At 38.8% G+C, this 21,740-nt stretch overlaps 1 protein-coding gene across 2 annotated transcripts; it reads left to right on the plus strand.

The window, feature by feature from the left end:
* The first annotated feature begins 1,070 nt into the window (after positions 1-1,070).
* On the plus strand, positions 1,071-15,796 carry LOC125021773 (scavenger receptor cysteine-rich type 1 protein M130). Of its 2 annotated transcripts, none has more exons than XM_047608006.1 (19): positions 1,071-1,208; positions 3,161-3,481; positions 3,576-3,674; positions 4,620-4,835; positions 4,914-5,093; positions 5,206-5,354; positions 6,282-6,429; positions 7,127-7,423; positions 7,826-8,113; positions 8,293-8,592; positions 9,593-9,898; positions 10,222-10,512; positions 11,396-11,659; positions 12,287-12,462; positions 12,617-12,740; positions 12,888-13,040; positions 13,220-13,324; positions 14,029-14,181; positions 14,287-15,796. In XM_047608006.1, the coding sequence occupies exons 1-19, from the start codon at positions 1,151-1,153 to the stop codon at positions 14,493-14,495; spliced, it is 3,837 nt and encodes a 1,278-aa protein (XP_047463962.1). In that variant the 5' UTR covers positions 1,071-1,150; the 3' UTR covers positions 14,496-15,796. The 2 variants fall into 2 exon arrangements, with proteins under 2 accessions (XP_047463962.1, XP_047464036.1); XM_047608080.1 differs by having other exon boundaries at positions 1,135-1,208; positions 3,173-3,481.
* Positions 15,797-21,740: the final 5,944 nt, after the last annotated feature.

Here is a 21,740-nt window from a genome sequence, read left to right on the forward strand (position 1 = left end):
GTGATGTGAGGTGACATTTGCGCTTCATAACTGCAAAGTGTTCGCATTCAGGGACGTGATCCTCTCAGATGTGAGGGCCACTGGAGGAGGCTGATACGCAAAAACAAACAAAAAAAATATATTAAAGAAGAAGAATTCTTTGACAGTTTCCATCACGTTAACGAGACTCGTTGAAGCTTCCAGACAGATATATTTTCTTTACAGTTTATTGTTTTCATTGAAGTGTGAATGCAGTTTGCAGATAACATGTTGTATAGCTTTGTGGATGTTGTGTTGCTGTGTGAATTGCATTCAGACTTAAATGAAAAAAAAATATATATATATATATGTGTGTGTGTGTCGGTGATATTTTATTCTGTTTAGACTTTTAAAAAATAAAAATTTGAATTTATTTATTTAAATTTCAAATCAACTATTGTTAATTATTAACTGTTCTATTATTAAAAACTGAAGTGACCCAGTTATTAAATAATTTAATCAAATACTTTAATACAAATACTTTCATTTCTTTCTGTAAAGAACTTATCACAATTTTAATCAGATGCAAAATTAAATAAAAAGAAATATATATATACATGTTTTCTTCATGAAATCACAACATCAAAGTTTGTGCTGTGCGTCGGGGTGGTTGTACCGCGCTCTCTGCTTGGAACACAGATGATGAGTGTTGATTATATGATAAAAAAAACCCTACAGATTGTTTTATTTCCCGTCTTAAATGCATCAGTTCAAGCTGTGAAACATATTTTTTTCATGTAAATTTATCAGCAGGTTGTCACTTTAACAAATTCAGTCGAGCACATTTCACGGTTAACATCTAAAGCAATCGCCACAGATCACAGTACAGCGTATATAAGGATAAGTTATAACCCGTCCTCTTTTGTATTCTTAAACTTTTTATTCATTTTATGTTTTACGTTCGTTTAGTTTTCGACCTCCGCTCCCCAAAATGAGAAGGGCTGTGGCTCAGTTGTTGCTTCGCACACACACACACACGTACGTTTTTAGGCAATATATTATCTGAGAGTCCGACTAACACGGGTAACACGCGGCCCACATCCACTTTGGGTGGGCGCATCCTGGGCCGACATATAAAGGCGAGCAGCTCGTCAGTCTGTGTCAGTCTCTCAGTCATGAAGATGTGGTGAAGATGTGGCACCTCCTTCTGCTCCTCCACGTCGCTCTCATTGAGCCCGTGACCTCACAGGGTGAGTTACACCTGCTTTCTGCAGATTTGACTCTGATTTGTCACTTTCATGTAGACAGAGTTGAGTTGAGAGAAAAGGAAACGATTCAGCTCTTTGCTTTGAATCTAAAAATATTCGAAATGGAGAAGCTAATGTGAAAAACGCATATGATGTAGTAATTATTTCTATATTTACGTATGCGTGTGTCCTGATGTACGTTTGTTCGTGCATTTATACTCCATATAGAGCACAGGTGTCAAACATACGGCCAGCGGGTCATAAGCGGCCCTTCTGAGGCTCTAATCTGGCCCGCAGAATGAATTTGCGAATTTGCAAAAAATCGCATAGAAGACCGTAGTTTTTCACTGGAAATAACTTTTGGTCCTAATTTGTCCACCGATTTATTAAGAGAAGTGGATAAAACACAACACTGAGACCGAAAACTAAACAGCAGACGGCAATGAGCCCCCTCAAAACTTAAACTTTTTAAAAGAAACTTTCTTAAACGTAAACATTCTCCTTATTTACTTGTTCATCTTTGCACTAAAACAAATGGACAAAAATCTGGACTTATTATTAGTTATTATGTTGTTGTGTTACTGGTTTGAATGCGGCCCCCAAACTAAGGAGTCCTGGCGCACTCCTGATGTAGAGCATAGTATAGTATAGTATAGTATAGTACAATATCGTATCGTATAGTATTGTATAGTATAGTACAGTATCGTATCGTATCGTATCGTATCGTATAGTACAGTATTGTATAGTATAGTATAGTACAGTATCGTATAGTATCGTATCGTATAGTATAGTACAGTATAGTATAATATCGTATTGTATCATATCATATCATATAGTATAGTATAGTATAGTATCGTATCGTATAGTATCGTATCGTATAGTATAGTATCGTATAGCATCGTATCGTATCGTATAATCTCGTGCATAGTTACAGACAACTTTTTACTTTTACACAAAATCTGGATAAAAATGTGATAAAGTAACACTGATTGATATGTTCCGTACGTTCAGTATAAATTTAACGTATTATACTGTAAAATGTAACAAGATGTGTGAATATGGAAAAAGGATTGGCGCCACTATATATAAAAAAAAAATGTCAAAAAAAATCTTGTGAGAGTTTTGAGAAAAAAAAGTCATAATTCTGAAACCAAACTTTTTTTTTCATGTAAAAAATGAATGAATCAATTTATGAAATTATTCAAAAATGACCTATTGTTTAAATGCACGTTTTCTTAGGCGCCTGTCTTCAATTGTCATTTACTTACCTCTGCAATAACATGCAAATATACTACACATATAGTCCCTGTGACTCTCGTTTCTACTTATCCTGTCTGCACACAATCCTTTTTACCCCCACAGCCCCGTTTACACCGTCTATGGAAAGTTTTCATATATTTGTGGCACGGTTTTTGTGGCTATTGTGTATCATTCTGTTTTTTTTTTTTGTCTCGCTGCCCCACCGCCCCAAATCTGTATCTGAGTCAGTGTGATGTGTAAGAAGGTTTGGGAAAATGTGAAAATAAACAAATAAATGGGATAAAATGTCAGGGTTGGCACTTTTTTTCTCAAAACTGTGTTTATAACCACAGGTCATTTATTTGAATTACTAGTTTTTATGGTGGCCCCACCCAATCATCTTCCAGAGATTAACAGGGAAGGCTATAGATTTATTGTACTAACAATAATAAATAATTTGAAAACTAATACATTTTCAAAAAAAAAAAAAAAAAATGCCAAGAAGATAAAAGAATATATATTATTACATTCTAATATTAGAATTCCAATATTTGATTTTATCACAATTATAGTTCCAAATTTCAGTCCAACAAAACTACAGAGGAAACTACTCGTTTTATTTTCATTGAGGCTTTAGGTTGGGTTTAGCTAAAAATAAAAAAATAAAATAAAAGAAAGTCAGAGCAACCTCACAAACCTCATCTATAAACCTTCAGGTACGTCTGCAGGTGGCAAAAAGCTGATTCTACGCGACGGGGACACGCCGTGTGAAGGACACGTCGAAGTCTACTACAACAACGAATGGGGCTTCGTCGGAGACAAGCTGTGGAGCAGGGAAACCGAACAAGTGGTGTGCAGGAGCACCCACTGTGGGGAGCCGGTCAGCTCAGAGAATGTGTCGCGGCCCAAGGACAGCAAGGTCTGGCTGAACGAGCTTAAGTGCAACGGGACCGAGAAGAATCTGTGGGATTGCGTAAATCCTGGTTGGGCTGTCAGTTATTACCGGAAGCTGACGGTTAAAAAGATTAAATGTTCGAGTAAGACTTTCAGTTTTATATGACACTGTATATCCTGGTGATGGTGATGAAGTACAAACAATTACAAAAATAACACCACTCTTTGCTCCTGTAGGTAATATCACATTAGACCTGGATGGATTTGATTGTGCCGGAGTCGTCAGGTACCTCAAGGATGGAAAACCCCCTGGTCACTTTTGCAAAGACGGCTGGGGTAAGAGTTTGTGTCGTGCATTCAAATACAAATCAGGACTTTTAGTCTGAATAAAAAGTGCGGCATAGAGTGTGAAGAAGAATAAAAGTTCACCTCTTTTGACTTCAGACACTATTTTTACACACCAGTAGTGATATGTTATAAGGTCACTCTTCAACAATGAATATTTATCTATTTTATAAATCAACAATAATTCAACCATGTTGTTATGTTAGTTATTTACATTAAACCAGGGGTCTTCAACGTTTTTTAGGGCGAAGGACCCCAAACTGATGGGGAAATTAAGTAGGCACCCTACCTACCTACTATATGTCATCTATATCATAGGTCTACAACTTTGATTGATTAGACATTGTTTATATATATTTTTTTAATTATTATTATTTTCCCCCATGAATTTAAATCTCTTTAAATGCACATTAACACGAATCAAACATCAAATATCAAATAATAAACAGGTTCAACTAATCATTCTTTGTATTTCAAACATGTGCAACAGTAGGGTGGCGGTAACGTCTTCTGCCTCCAGTTATCCCTTTACTAGAAATTTGAATTCACGGGGAAAAATTAAAAAAATAAATAAATATATATATATATGTCTAATCACTCACAATCAAAGATGTCGCGACCCCCCTTGCAGTACCTCTGTGGACCTGCTAGGGGTTGTGGACCTCCTTTTGAAGAGCTATGCATTAAATTATTTGTGATTATTTTGATAAATTATGTATATTTATGTGAACTCATAATCTTTTAAGCAGGTATACAAGATCCATAAATGCTGTATAAAATGTATGACAAAGATAGATAGATAGATAGATAGATAGATAGATAGATAGATAGATAGATAGATAGATAGCAGCATACAATACGCAGGAGTACAAAATATGGAATGGGATGGAATCTGACTTCTAAACATTGTCTCCCTATATTTCCTCTCACACTAAGGACCCAGTGAGTACAATCTCTTGTGTGACAGCCTTGGATGTGGTAAAGCTAAAACTGGAAGCGATTCTTACCCGGGGTGGATGGTCGGAAACGCACACCGGAATTCCGCCAAGATGAAGATCAACTGCGGAGGCATCACTGGCTTGAAGAATGCGTGGCAGTGTGTAGAGTCAGAATCACCAACGTCGTGCGAACCTGCTGCCACCGTCTGCGAAGGTACCACGCAAAAAACACGCGCGCACGTGTCACAGATTGAACGTTGTACTGAATTAAGAAAGTCATTCGTCTAAACAGCACATAAGAGGCTGCAGACCAGAGGCAGTAGCTGTTCTGGACAGCTGGAAAAAGAACACAACAACCAGTGGGTACCGGTATCCTCGAACACGACCAACCTTGAAGAGGCGTGCCGACTAATGCACTGTGGTGGTTTAAACCGCTCGTCATTTAACGAAACTCAGCACCTGGAATGCACAGGTAATCCAAGCAAAACTAAACAAAAAAAAAAAAAAAAAAAAAAAAAAAAACATTAAGGGCCTCATAGATTTTAACTCACCGTGTTAACTGCCTGTATTTTCACTTCCCATAGATAAAGTTGAAGTATTTCTGGGTGGTACAGAAGACAGATGCTACGGTGAAGTTCATATCAAAGTGAACGATACAGACAAGCCGGTGTGTGGCTCAACCTGGACTGTGAATGAAGCTAATGTGGTCTGCAGAGAGCTAGGATGTGGGAAAGTGAGTGAAGAGAACCCCTATGTCTTATATCTAACAGGAGGGCTGGGCGGTGTGACCAAAAATGTACATCGCGGTATTATTCAAAATTCTGACGGTATCACGGTATTTATTTCCTTTTTTTTTTTCATGCATAATCACGTGTTCACTACATTTTGTACTGGTTGAGAATTAATGCAGTAGACTGACTAAGGATGGAATATTTTACTGTGCTGATGAGGAAATATGAGTAAATCTGGAGACTTGCACAGCTCAGAGATGAAAATAAAATAAATAAATTGTCCAGATAAAATGAAGAAAGAGGGACAGTTTCAAATCTCATTTATTTTGACATATTTATTCATATTTAATTGATATGTCTGTAATGTCAATACCAGTGTGAATGGCTACCGTAATAACTGTAGTTTGCATGCAACATTTTTTTTTTTCTCATTCATTAAAAGCTAAAATTGGGGACAGTTTCGGGGACAGCTATAGCTGGGGGGACAGGTCATCCTAAATGGGGACTGTCCCAAGAAACTGGGGACGTCTGTTCACCCTAAAAAACACAACAAAAAAAAAAACAACAACTGACAATTGTGACTGCTCGTTGTTTTGTTTCATTTTTTTGGACATTTCCATCTTCACCACACCTTGCAGCGATACGTACGTTTAGAGGCGTTACATTGAAAATGGGCCTGACTGAAACAGTGTCTTGCTGTGTAATCAAATAAATTAGTATGTTGGTATATTAAAAATTCATATCACAGCGGAAAAAAATACCGATATTTGGTACGAACCGGTACAGCACTCAGCCCTATCTTACACCTATTTTTGTTATGTCTGATTGAACTATTGTGACCAAGCAATTTCCCCCGTGGATCGATAAATTGTTGTTTACCAATATTACTAAATGTAATATTTGAATTATCATTATATTTTTACTTTTAGGTGACTGGTTTTTCGACTAAAACTGGCAACAGGAAATCAGGGTGGATGGACTCCGTGAGGTGTTCAGGCAATGAGGCCTCACTGTGGCACTGTCAAGGAAAACACCAAGATTCTCAGTGTCAGAACATTGCTTCTGTTATCTGCTCAGGTACTGCAGTGATGCCACTCTCCTTTCTTTTTTTTTTTTTTTTGGTCATGTTAAGGAATTCCTTGGTTGAGTGACGAAAAATCAAGCGAATGTTGACAGATTTACATTTGTATTTATTTCTGTTTAACCCTCTGGAGTCCAGAGCATGATTGGCCGTTTTTGATTAGTTAGACTAGTTTTATTTTCACCTCTGTGAAAACCACAAACATGTTTAATGAACCATTTTTGCAACTTAGAAAGCAAATCTAAAGTGTAAATAACAAAAGCCTATGTACAAATTTTGCAAGCAACAAAGCTGTTTATAACGATTTGCATTAAAATGAAGGAAATGACTGAATATGGCCTCTTCCCTCTTCCTTACCAACCATTGACACGTCATTTCCCGATGTTGGGATGCATCGTTTTGTTTTTTGTTTTGTTTTTTTTTTTGCTTTTGAGCATTTGAAGCTAGCTAGCAATCTCGGCTTGCTAGCGTTGCTTTTCACCGTTTCTCCATGCACACCAACATGATGGAAATAGTCAGGAAAAAATGTGGCATACATGATTATAATAAGTCTAGTTTTACTTGGCCTAGCAACACAACTTAAAATCAGGTCTATAGGTTGAAGTTAGCACTTTCTACAAAACTACAAAACAGCAGAGATTGAGTGATGCTATTTTTCCCATGTTTGACTTATTTCATGTTGCCATGATACAGGTAGTGTTACTATGAGACTGACGGACGGCTTTTCAAGATGCTCTGGGAGGTTGGAGGTGAAGCATGAGAGCGAATGGAAAAAGGTCAACTCAGCGCAATGGTCCAAGGAGCGATCAAATATTGTTTGTAAAGAGTTGGGCTGCGGGGAAGCGCTAGACAAAAGTGAAGAATTCTGTAAGGGTTCTGGGAAATTCCTGGATATAGCCTGCGCTGCAGGTGTAGCAAACATATCTGAGTGTAATATAACCAACACCCAACGTGACAAGGATGTGGACCCAGTGAAAATCACCTGTACGAGTGAGTTGCTTTTCTCAGTTTTTCTGTTTCGCTCTTGGACTTTTTTTGTTGTGTACGAATGTCAGCATCAAGACTATAGCGAGGCAACACACATGAAATATATGGATAAATACCTGAATCAAGATGCAAAAGTTTGCTTCTAATTATATTTCTTCATGATTTGTGTTAACCAGCATAATACGATCTTCTTGATGGTTTATTCCATAGATTGTTTATATATATGGGCCAAGGCTCAGCTGCTTTTTCCCTTAGATGTCAAGAGTATTTATTTATTTATTTAGTTATTTATTCATTTATTTATTGTCATAAGCTAATCTAATTCAAATTTCCAAACAAACTTAATTCATAATTACCAGTGGCCAGTATAAGACATATACTAATTCTGTTTTCTGTGTCCTTCAGAAAATGAGGTTTACTTTCTGAAAGGGAATAGATCTTGTTTTGGTGAGGTGTGGAAGAGAGTCAACAACAAGGACACAAGGGTGTCCGTGCCCCTTGAGAAATGGAGTAAAAACAATGCAGACAGATTTTGCAGGAAGGTGAACTGCGGATCCGTGTTGAGCTATACCCCAAACGTTGATACGGTGGAGAATCAGAATGGAACTGACAACTGCTCATCCACCGGAAACACAACATGTGTCAACACAACGGCTCCACCCACAACTGTTGATGTTGTTGTGACGTGTTCAGGTAATGTCAGACCGAACTGAAAACTTAAAATTCTATTTCTGGTCATAGCAACAAGTTTGACTCCAGCTTTTACTGTTTTACTATTGCTAAAACCTTGTCCTGATCCTAGTCTCTAAATAACTCCCTTCTGTCTTTTCCTTTTTTCCATTTATTTATTTTCATTTTCGACACAACAACAGGACAAATCGAAATGAACCTGACCGATACCTGTCGGGGACAAGTCGTCGTACTGATGGGAACCGATTCTGGAGCCGTGTGCAGCGACACCTGGACAGATGAAATGTCCAAAGCATTGTGCAAACATAAGACCTGCGGCGACCAAGTCTTAAAACCTCGCAGTCAGCGGAGAGCAGAAAAGATTCTCGTTAAGAGTGTGCACACCATGAAAGACCCCAATGATCTGAACTGGTACAACTACGTCAGCAACAAAGACGATGATAAGTCCTGCCTCGAAAAACCAGCCTATGTTGTTTGCTCAGGTAATAATGTGTCTTTTTGCTCGTCTTCAACCGCAATCACATATCCAACCCCGTCGTTTCTATTTGTCTATGTGGTCAGGTTAGTAGGCTGAGCAGAGAGAAAATTTAAAATGTCTAGTGCGGGGGTCTTCAGTGTTTTTCAGGTCACGGACCCCCAAACTGATGGCGAGATTAAGTAGTGAGCCACAACCTACTACATGTGTTCAATATTAAACATTCTCATCACTTTGCATTCAATATGAAGCTATTAAATAATACACAGGTTCAAGTATATATATATTTTTTTATTTCAAACATGTGCAACTGCCGTAAACATAAACAACCTACATACATATATCTTGCACTGTTAGCTTCTCTCCGGCTAATATTGCAGCATGCCTCTAGTTCCCCCAATTGAGGGGATCTTGATCAGAGTCACTGTGATTGGCTCAGCAGTGATGGGGGCGGGGCCTACTATGTGCAGGAGGCTTTGATTGACAGGTCTCAGCCATTGCAGCGCTCTGTGCGAAACGGTGCGCTGTTGAGACTGAATGAGTGCAGTGCCGACTGAAAGATAACGTCCTCTGAATCCATTTATCCCTTTATTAAAATATGTTGGATTCGTGTTAATGTGTATTTAAAGAAATTTCAATTTGTGGGGGAAAATTAAAAAAAAAAAAATGGAAAAAGGGTCTAATCAACCAAAGAATTTGCGATCCCCTTGCAGTACATCCACGGACCCACTAGGGGTCGCGGACCCCCTTGTTTAAGACCTATGATCTAGTGATTTCTCTTGACAGAATCAATAGTGTAGTCACCCAGTTTCGGAAAATAGACCCCTCAACTCCTTGCACATGTTTTTCTTGCAAACTGGTGAAATTGTGAACTACACTGTATGATTCCTCCTTCTTTCACTAATGAAGCCCGAGTTAGTATGAAACAAGCAGATCAACCCACATAGCTTTTGTTTGTGGTCGTAAAGTAAAGAAATCACAGTTTAATTATTCCCTTTCTTTTTCAGGCAGCGTCAAGCCCAGATTTAGAACTTCCAGAGACAAATGTTCTGGCAATGTAGAGGTCTACTATGACGGCGAGTGGCTCCCAGTGTGCATGGGCGCTCTTAACGACTCTGACACTCAAAACGTCATCTGTCGTGAGCTCGGATGCGGCGTCGCTGTCAACCGTATGCTTCCCTACTTTGGACATGAACCGAAACAGGACGTCATACAATCCATAAAGTGTCCTTCCAGTGGAGCTACTTCATTATCTGCATGTGAAATCACTTTTAAACGGGACACCTGCACACTCGGGGGCCTCCAGTGCTCAGGTATGTGTGATCATTTTGTCTCGCACAAAGAAACAAATCCATTCAGTGCACCCATAGAGACCTTCCTATGAAGGAATAGTTTGCCTTTGCAGTGTGACACAGTTAGATGTGAGAAATGGCTCTCATATCTCACGAGCTTAGCAGACATAAGCAGCTGGTTTTGCTCTTTTTAAGACTCAAAATACCTGCGCAGACATATGTGCAGATAACATCAGTGTAAACTTGTTCTCGCTAGTTCTTGTGCACAATCTGCAATCTCTATCTTCAAATGTTTTTCGAGTTTTGTATCTCCTGAGTATCTTATCCATCCGCAAACGTCTCAGAATGGAGGACGGTGGCACTTGAAGGGGAAGGGTCCTGCCGCGGACAAGTGATCGTTCACTCCGAGGGAAAGAGGAGTGGTGTTTCCACTGACGGATGGACTAAAGGTGCGGGGCAGACGCTCTGCCAGGACATGAACTGTGGCAAATACAAGAATTTTACGGGCCGGATGAACAAAGCAGTAACTTTCTGGAACAGTACTTTCAACTGTACAGGCAAGAAAGACAGCATCTGGGACTGCGAATCTCAAAACAGCACATCACATAAGGAGAACCTCTTCATTGAATGTGAAGGTAAGTTTTATTTTTGCAGGATCTCTCCCAAATGACGAAAGAATATTTATAATTTACATTTGGAAACCCACTCTAGGTAGTGATTACAGATACACCGTAAAACGTTGCTGATTCCTGGAGTTGTTGGCTACTTCAAAACCTTCTTTCATTTAGCTGAGATATAGTTTGAGGCTTTGCCTTTTCCAAACTTAAATGAGAAAAATTAATAGGAGGCCTGCAGCAAAATAGCTTAGTGCTAAACAAAGTGTTAAACTAACTAACTCAGCATGCCTAGAGCTGAATTATTAATACATGACATTTAGTTTATTGAATGCATAAACAAACCAAAATGTCAAAAAGAGTTTTTTCTTCTCGTACTTAAATTAGCATGGCTAATAATTAGCATGTCAACACGCCCCTAGCTTTTGGTCTTTTTCAGGCCAAGGCCCCTCAAATTGATGGGTCTATATTAAACCCGGCCTAGTGTTATTTAGGCATGCTATTCCAGAATCTACCTCCCGGAAATAGAGCAGGTAGAAGTGTTTCCCAAAATGTCACACTACGTCTTATACTAACAGGCTGGTACTCTACAAATAGCAGGTCCAAATGAAATTAAATGAAAAGTCGTTATTCTCATTGTATATGGAATTAGACAAAATTGCAAGTACCAGTGAGCATTAATACTGCAAGGAGGAACTTCCAGCATCTTAGGAAACATACATTACATGAATAAAGTACAAAATAAGTCAAAGCAAGGTAACATGAACTTCTACTTCAGTGAGTGTTCACCACTAAAAGTGTCAAAGTATCTGTGGGCATGGACTTCCAGGCTTTGTCCATAAGACCAAAGAATATTTCTCCTTGACTGATTGATCTTAACAGTTTTTATCGCTTCCTGTCCTAGATGGGCCCACTGTCACCCTTTCCAAAAAATGTTATGGGGATGTGACGATAAATGACAAACCAGTGTGTGGGAATCTCTGGAACACCGACTATTCACACATGGTTTGCCAAGAAAAGAGCTGCAGCAACGCGATCGGTTTCGACGTTGAAAATGCTTTAGGGACGAAACATCATGTCAGCTGTGATGAGCACCATTACATCCTCGACCAATGCAAGAGAGTGGAGGGAGAATGCAACCAAAGGGTTACCAACGTTGTCTGCATTGGTAAGTGTGCAATATATTCATTAGGGCTGGGAAAAAACACCGATAAGGCAATATATCGTGATATATCTTTATCTTTCAATACAATATCTATTTTGAATGTCTTGTTTGTAAATGATGTGTATATAGTAGATTAATAAAGCATCTATCTAACTATTTATCTATCTTAATATGGATTTGAAAAGATAAAGTCATGTTTTGGACCGATCATGAACAACTTCCACGCCTCCACCACCACTTTTTTGGAATAAATTGGAAATGGATCATTTGGATTAATATTGTTTTTTCACTCAATTTGTCCAGTGAATTATCACTGTCATCTCATGTACATATATACAACGTGTATTTTAAGCTGCATTTAAAATTTCTCTCTAAAACTTCTCTCTTCTAGAATATTGCAATATATCACAATATCATAATATTTCAATAATGTATCGTTATCGTGACTCGAGTATCGTGACACGTATCGTATCGACACTGACTTATTGTTGCCTACGCTTTGTTAGTTTAGCCCTTGTATACGCGTTGGTTAAACCTGCCACATGTCAGTTTTACTATGTGGTTTCTGTACCTTCGCCCAGAGGAAAATCTGCTGTTTTTTGTTTTCCTGATGTTTCTTTATCTTTCCAGGAGCTGTCACGTTTAACACCTCAGAACGCTGTGGAGGTGAGATTAGAATGCATTATGGACGAAATAGGGAAAAGGTGTGTTACGAAACCGACCTTTCGCCACAGATGAAGGAAAATCTGTGTCGACAGATTGGCTGTGATGGATACAATGGACAGGAACAGCGAAACAATAAACGGGTAAGTCTTTTATATTCCACATTGCTCATGGAAACACATGGTTTAAAAACTCAAAAGTGACTGGATACTAGCTAAAAGTCTTCAGTGCACTGGTTCCATTATGTCAAAAACATAAATACTGTCCAAATACTGACCTCTCCGTTATTTGTGTCAGAATGCAGGTCCTAGGGACACCTTCAAATGGAGCCTGTCGTGCTCCCAAGGCTGCAATGATGTCAAGTACTGCATCAAGAAGGCCTCTTGTTATGCTGGTGCTTTTTATAAGATCTACTGCAACGGTATAACCATGAACCCTTTCCTCAATACTAATTCCCAAAAGATTAACTCACTTGTTTTGCGACATTTGTGACATTATTGAGTTTGGTTTATGTGGGAGAGAAGAACAAGATGAATCAAGTACTGTTTTCTCTGACTTTAATCTTCAGGCTATGTGCCTCCAGTGATTCCGGATGAAGTTACACCAGTCTCCGCCGTGACTGTTGTCATTGGAGTGGGACTTACTCTGCTCATTTTGATAATCATTGTTGTATTTGTGCGTTTCTACATGATTAAGAGATCCAGGAGGTCCAGAGTTGTCTGTGAGTACATTTGTTTATTGCATCAGTTACACTTAAATACAGGTTGATGAAGTGCCTTGAAAAGAAGAACAGTGGAGCCTTTTGCCACTAGAGGGCAGTCCATCTGCCTGCTGACTGGACTCTGCACGATGAGCACTTAAATTAACACAGTGCTCTAATACTCATGTTGTTTAACACAGCAAGAATGCTGTCAGGGAAGGAAATGGAGTTTGAAAGCGGCGAGTATGAAGACGTCATGGACAAATCGGATGAAATGGAAGACTTTGTGGAGGACAGACGTGAAAGTGAGTCACGTATTCATGTTATCCTTATTAAAGTTCCCTGGCAAACAAACCCCAAAAAACAAACAAACAAAAAAAAAAAATCCGCTTATTGTTATTATTACTTCCATTATTGTGCTTTAAAGTATTGTGAAAAAGTGCCAAATAAATGAAAAGAAATTAAGAATATACTATACAAAATAAGAACAAAAACTGGCAATATAAAAAATATGGAAATATATAAATAAAAATGATAATGACAATGACAATATAATAAAGTATAACAAAATAGAAAAAAGTCGATATAAAAAGTCGAGAATATATGAGCAACCATACAAAAATATAAGGAAATAGATAATAAAAATACTGATAAAGGGCATAAATATAGTCAATAATAAAATATAAAAGTACGTAAGTCCATATATAAACACAAGAAAATGAAAAGCTCAAAAAATTATATATACGGCAATATGGGCAAACTGTGTCTTTATAAAAATGTAGATGTAGAAGTTGGTATATTTATTCCATTAGATGTTTTCTTTCTCTTTTAACCCCTCTCAGCTTGAGTCTGTAGTAGCGACCCCATAAAAAAAGTACAAATATTTAACATGTTGAATATTTTCCTGTCTTCTTCATAGAGGAAACAAATGTTCTTAAAATTGTTGGATTGGATAAAGTTACAGTGTTTTTTTTTGTTGTTTTTTTTTTTTGTTGCTGTTGTTGTGCAGGATTCCGATCAGAGGGTGAATCTTTCAGGGGCCGCGACAGGCGCAGCATCTCCTCCCTTAACTACGATGACATCGACGTGGAGAACGAGGGCCGACCCCTGAACGCCCGGGACGCCACAGACGCTGCGTGGGAAGTAGAGAACGTGCACGAAGGTGTCCTCCGTAAAAACACTCGAAAGCTCCGTCATGTATTTTTTGCGTGTGTGTTAAGAACCAATATTTTGCAAAGACTGACCGACACATGCTCCTCTTGAACAGACGGGGCGACCTACGAAGTCGACGACCCCCAAGAGAGTTACGATGACATCGAAGGCCCCCCTGAGACCACGGAGACTAAAGCTGAGGTACATGACGATCACAAAGCCACGCCTGAAGGCAACGCGGCGGCGGCGGCGGCAGCAGCGTCAGCAGCTCCAGAGCCGCCGCAGGGGGGCGGGGACTACCTGGTGCCGGGTCAAGATGGGTGAGAGTCTCAAGCCCATGTCTCCAAATTCATCCTGACCAAATATAGGATCCCAAACATTTTCTTGAGTGGTTAACCTCCTGAGACCCGAGCTTTCATTTTGTTATGTGCTGTTAATTTCTCCAAGGAGCTGAGAAGTATAAAAACTAAGCAGGACTTGTAATCCCAACGTCCTCAAACGGGAACTTGCTAATTAGTGACTGAAGCTTTTTACTACTGATAGAATTTCTTACATTTACATGCCATATCAAAGTAGAGACGTTAATACACATAAATAGACAAGTTTCAACCATTAAAATAAAATACCAGTACCCTGATGTCATGTTTTTACACCGACTAGTGTATTGACCGTTTGCTACCACTAGATGGCAGATAAACACGTCCACTTACGAGGACAACCGGTCTGAAGATATTGCAACGTGGGTCTGAAAATTTTTGGTTGATTAGACTTTTTTTTTTTAAATACATTTTTTTATTTTTTTTTGTTTCCCCCACAAATTTAAATTTCTTTAAATACACATAAACATGAATCCAACATTTTAGTAACGGGATAAGGGATAGCTTAGTAATGAGTGCAAAAATGATGATAACTACTTAATCTCTCCATCAGTTCGGGAATAAGAAGCTACCACAACCTGTCCCCATAAGAGGACGCAGGGTCTCAGGAGGTTAAACCTATAAATGATGCATAAAAAAATTAAAATAACTCAATAAAACCCTGGATGAAGCTAACTGAACCATATTGTTGTAGGTTCCAGTTATGTAACATAACTCTTCAGTTTAAATATAATCAGATGAAGAATATGAACATTTTCTTAATAGAGAGGCAGTTTCAGTCCCATCTATACATATATATATATATATACATACATCTATATATCTCATATCTTTATTCCCTTTTTATTTTTGATGTTGCCATGTAATGAAACAGTACTTTTGTTTAAGATGTTAACATGTGAGCTTTTGTCATTTCTGCAAGCCGAATATTTCTGCAACAGTTTCTTAATAATCTCTACAAGTTACTACTTCAGTCTGCAGAAGTTAAGTCGGATGCAGCTCAAGTCAAACTTCACATGTATGTTTTTAGGTTTGAAGGCTTTGCGAGAATGTGTGCCGTTAAAAATGAAGCTGTCGCGTTACTGTTTTTACCATGTTTCATCCCGAGCTAAGCTAAACGTTATCGAGTGTTACCGACCTTCTTGTCAAACTTTTGCAGGACAACAAGCCGAGCGTTCTTCCCCGAGTGTTGAACTGTTGCTGTAAATGTAAAAACTTTAAAACATAAATATAATGATTACAGTTTGCCACAGTTGTCATCTTTTATTTTGTCTGTATTTATTTTTTTTTGAACAGAAGAAGCTCTGAACTGCAATTTATGAAGCACACACTCTTTTGATGCACTCTCCTTTCTTTTTGTGTTATAATTTTGGTAATTTAACGCACACACCTCTTTAAGTTACGTTAAGTTGCTGCAGCTGGAGGGCGTAAAGGATGCCGGTGTCATTTCTCCGCATGTTCTACGTGGACCCCTGGTTCTCCGGCGTTTTGGAAACGGCTCGGATGTTGAGTATCAAACTGTATGTTTTGTATGTCAGATATAGTTTGATACACAGCACGATAAGCCGTTTCCTCCACACGACGACCGGCCGCTGTTATTTACCCGCCGACGTGTCACTCCGGGGGCCACGGCTGCAACACTTCATCTCTGCGCGCTTTTAACATTCGCTTCAGTTCCTCAAAGACGTGCGAGAGCAGCTGCCCTCCGCAAATGTTAACATGAGCAGAGGCCACGTGGAAGGGGCTGACGGACGAGCTAGTGCCGCTCCTCAGAGACCCCGCGGACCCGCCACAGCCTCACATGTCGGTGTCAGGAGTTAGCCAAGGGCCGCTGATCTCATGGAGCTAGTAATACACCCAAAGGGACTAATTTGTAAGCGGTGGCCCTCGTATGATATGTAAACATCACACCCGGCCCTGCGGTCGGAAGGCTCGGCGAGGGATCAGGAAGCAGGATTACGGCTGCCGGAGTTTAAATAGATGCGTACAGACACACACAGTGACCTGCCAGGCATATGGATTACGTCTTAATGAGGCCTCAGGTGCCATTTCTCCAAAACAAGACTGACAAATGAAATAAAATAAAATAAAATAATGTATTTATTTATTTTAACATGAAGTGTTTTAAACAAAAGTTAAAAATACATTTGCATTTTTATTTATTAACTAATTTGTTTATTTATTTGTTTTACAACAACCACATAACATATATATACACATATATTTTTTTGACAACAGGGACAATTTATTTGTTTAGAGTTTTATTTGTAGTTTAGTAGTAGTTTAAACAAAAATAAAAAAAACATGATGAATTTATTTCACAACAACCACAATCTACATATATATATATATATATAAAATTTAGATTTTTTTATTTGTTATTATTTTATTTATTTAATTAATTAATATATATATATATAGTCGTTGTTTTTGTAAAGTAAATAAATAAATAAAATTAATCAATTAATAACAATTCATGTGTTTTTTTTATTTTGTTTGTTTTAACCACTTCAAAATTTAAAAAAAAAAAAAAACTAAATAAATTGTAATTGTTTTATTTGTCAGTCTTGTTTTGGAGAAATGGCGCCTGAGGCCTCATGAAGACGTAATCCGTATGGTTTACAGGTCTCTCTTGCCTCGTGGTAGGAAAACTGTTCCCGTCCTTAACAGACAAATAGATATAAACATCTAAAAACTGCACTAATATGGAATGAATTCATGTATATATTAAGACAACATTTAGATCATTTAAATAATTAGTTGAATTAAATTAGAAAGAAGCAGCCTGGTTGCAGATATACTGTATCATATTTTACCATAACATATATTAAGTCTGTGTGAAATGTGATTTTTATGAAGCGTAAGGTAAGTAAATGTTCACATCGAAATATCAGTAGCAACATATTCTTGGTGTCACCTTTTCAAAATTAGCCAACGCCTGCTATTTACTGCAGAGCACGGATAAATCCACCAGGGGGCAGATGACAAGTATCAAATTGTTTGAAAGGTTGTGCTGCTTGATTGAATTTATTAGATTATAATAAGAAACCGTCTTAGTTGATAACAGAAGTGATTTCACGTGGACACTGTGGCCCTGTTTCCACCTGACACTTAAGGATCTTACTGGTCCATGACTCCAGTCTGATGCTCTGTATCCACGGGACAGTAAAATAAAATGTATGAAATATTATTTTGTAGTTTTGTTGAAATGTTTTAAGTAATTAATCTGCACCAGTGCAGGTTTTTTGGATTATTTAAATGTGTCAAACTCATTTTAGTTTTTGGTGTTTGATCTCAAGTGGGGCGGACCAATAGCATAACAGAATAACAGCCTATCATAGTGATGCCTTTTTCCATTTGTTTTAGTGCAAAGAAGGAAAAGTAAGTTAGGAGAATGTTTAAAAAGAAAAGAAAAGAAAATCTGAAACTGAAATAAGTGCACTCTCTGCACCAGTGGACAAATTGGGACTAGCAGTTATTTTCATTGAGAATTTGCAGTTTTAGATGAAATTTTCACACTTTTTTTTCTCCAGAAATGCATGCTGTGGCCAGAACACACACTCCACTCCACTCTTGGCCCACAGGCCTTATGTTTGACACGTGTGATTCAAAGAGTTGAGCAAGTCAGCTACGACTTTACAACACGACCAGATCTCTGCTGATCAACCGCTTTGATTCATCACTGACTTGGTTTAAAAGCAGTTTTCTGCGTCCTCTGCAGACTGAGCTGCAACTTTGTTTAAACAGAAATTCAAACTACTATATTAAACTATTTATAGTCACCCCGCGCTGGCTTTTTTTTGTTAATTGACCTAAGAAGGCCCCAGCTGTGGTGACTTTCCATAACGGATGGCGGTATTATTAGTGCTCCCCTGTGCACGCTGTCATTCAGAAAGCCTGGCCTGTGTGTGTGACAGAGACTATGAGGCTATGGACGGTGTAATATAATCCATATTGAGGACACATGACTTCTTAATATATGACTGGCCCTGTGTTTCAGCATATGCTCCACTTATAACAGTATGAATGTTATTCAACACTAGAAACTCTCAGCAGTCTAATCTAAGAGCAGCATCGGTTTGAATCCGTGCTATGAAATGTTTCAGCCACGCATGCACTTCATTTTGCTTCTTTTTTTTTCTTTTTTTTTTTTTTACATGAACTATAAATACACAGATCAGCCACAACATTATGACCACTAACAGGAGAAGTCAATAACATCGGCCATCTTGTGACAATTCAGTGTTCTGCTGGGAAACTTTTGCACTTGACACTCACATGAATGTGGGTCTAGCACCCACCTAGAACCAAACCAGGGACCCCCACCCTCTAACAATGACACTTCCTGAACGTGTGGCTGACACAAGCACACACACACACACACACACACACACACAAAAACACTTTAGGAAGAACTCAAAAAAACATGAAAAACATCACATGGTGTTGGCCTGGCCTCCAAATTCACTAGATCCCAAACACTAGACACTAGATCAGGTATCAGAGGCCCCTCCCATCGAACCATAGGACCCGAACGACTGGACACATGTCCATTCTCCGATGAGTCAAAATTGGAGGCACAAGGGAGACCTGCACAATATAAGGTGCTCATAATGTTTTGCTTGACCGGCACATATCTGAATATATAGTATATATACGTATATTTGTCTGTTCATCTTCAGGTCTTTAAAATAATAATGTTGGGATGGAAATGAATAAATAAATCAATAAATAATGAGACACTTCAAGGCTTTTTTTTTCCAAAATATATCACGAAGCACCGTTCATGGTTCTGAAACAGTCAGGCTTAAACTAAAAATAGTGCAGAATGCAGAACTTCTTTTGGAGGACTGATCTTGATCTTCAAACACTGCACCAAAATGACAGGAGTGTGCTTATTGCACGTGCACAAATAATAAAAAAGAAGACACAATTATAGAGTTTGAAGCAAATATTAAGCAGATAAATAGGTAAACATTCAACAGGACGAGCTCTTCTGATGAGAATTATCCTCCCAGGAGAAAAGAAACAACTGGCTGACGCGGTCGCAACCCCAAACTTGTAAATGTGCCCCCCAAAGCAGCCAGAGCCTTGTCCAGGAGGCCATGTGCATCCATCACAGTGCGCGATGACGATGGACTAATGTGGTGTTTGAGTACTCAAGTATCAGAAAGATGAGAGCCACGTAGATGAGATTAAGGGGAAAGTGCATGACGGAGCCTCTCACAACGTTTGGCAGATGCAGAAAGTCACGTGACGATAAGACATCTCTAGCAGATCTTAGTTTCCTGGAAAATGACACTTTGCTTATCTGTCGAATTCGGGCTGCAAGATTTAGCAGGAAATCACAATCACTTGCTCATCTGCAAAAAAAAAAAAAAAAATGACCTAGTGCGGAAAATATTTTCAAGCTCAAGTCCACATGAATGATAGAGCTGCTGTGATGCCTTGTTACACAGAAGTGGCATGTGAAACATTATTTGAATCTTCTCGAGCGCTGGGTGCGCTATGTGTGCGGAGGCTAACGCAGATGGCCGGTGAGTCAGATGCCTAGACTGGCTTTGCGCCGGCTTTGCGGCAGGATTTACGTTGGCTGCCTCAGTGTTTGTTTGACAGGCCTGGATGTGCACTTGGGGCGAGGGGTCGGGCTGAAAGAAGACCCTGGTTAGCGTAATGCCCTATTTAAACATGTAAAGCATGACGGGGTCAAGCAGGTTCAGGCACCGGGCCAAGTCTGGCTTTCGCCCTCCTCAGATCCTGACAACCTGAACGCACCTGTGATGTCCCGTGTCCCCGGACAACCACAGATGGACAACCCGTCCATGGGGGGCCAGCTGCAGCAGGGTGCAAAGAGATGATTTCATGTAGAGGTGTTTAAGAAGGTCAGCGAAGTAGGTGAGCGGATAAAGGTGTGAATAAAAACGGAGGTCATCAGTCCATCCTCACTGAGCGTGGTGTGGTATCAGGCCACGGACACGTTCAACAGTGCATCATTTGATTCATTTATTTTTTTCTCTAACATTTGCGTCGGGTCAGAGAAAGAACATAGTGTATATTAGTGGTGGGCGTTTTTCAGGCCAAGGACTCCAAACCGATGGTGAGATTAAGTATGGGCCCAATACCTACTACATGTGTTCTATATTAAACCTGGCCTAGTGCCGTTTATAAATATATATTATTATTATCATTTAGCATTCAATATTAAGCTATAAAAATAATACACAGGTTCAAATATTAATTTAAAAACAAAAAAATCTGTGTTCGCCCCCTCTCCAACATACAAATATGCTAAAAGTAGAAGAATGATCTAAAAAAAAAAGCTAAATGTGCAGAATGAATATATGAGATTAAAATACAAATATAACAATAGCAAGAATTGCAACAAAAATGTAAAGTGTGCAAATTAGAATGTAGACGCAGATTTTTAATATTTTTGCAAAAACTCAAAATGCAAAAATAAATTAAATATATAATTCATATATATATAAATTAAATAGATCACCCACATAATGTACTCAAGTGTGTTTCACCACTTTACCACTCAGTTATTTTTACGTGCACGTGAAAAAACGCATTATTGCCTTAATCGGACTATAACAGGAGAACTTAAGTGCATGTAAACACCTTACTCCGAATAAAATCGGACTTCTCATCATCCGATTGAGACGCCCAGGTAATGCGATTGGAATTCAATTTTCCAAGAAACATCCAAGAAAGCCGCAGAAGAAGGAGACAGCAAAAAGAGCCGCTAGAGGAACCGTCTGAGGGATTGCGCACATCTTACCTGCACCAGAAGTCCTGCGAACATTACGTACAAGAAAAAAAAATGTACCTGTGGTTGTTGTTTGAAATGCCGGTCTGCCGCATGAACGACTCTAGTGTATCATATGACGTAATAGGTCAACCGGAAAGCGGGCCGTATTAACGTGGTATTATCCCGCTGAAAAGACACATATCGCCACCTAGTGTGGAGGAGGAGGACATGTTCCTGTCAGTTATTCCATTTTCTTAGGCTGCATGTAAACTGGGACAAGGACTGTAGTCAGAAAGTCGGATTTTGAGCATAGCTCCATTAAACTCTTTTGAGCAGTGGATTCCTCCATGCAAACCAAATATTCATCAAGATTTTATTCTTGTGTGCTCTGTAGGTACATTTTTACAGATAGTTTTAACATTCAGAAAACAAGAGTAG

The sequence above is a fragment of the Mugil cephalus genome, chromosome 1, assembly GCF_022458985.1.
Source record: "Mugil cephalus isolate CIBA_MC_2020 chromosome 1, CIBA_Mcephalus_1.1, whole genome shotgun sequence".
Lineage (NCBI taxonomy): Eukaryota > Metazoa > Chordata > Actinopteri > Mugiliformes > Mugilidae > Mugil > Mugil cephalus.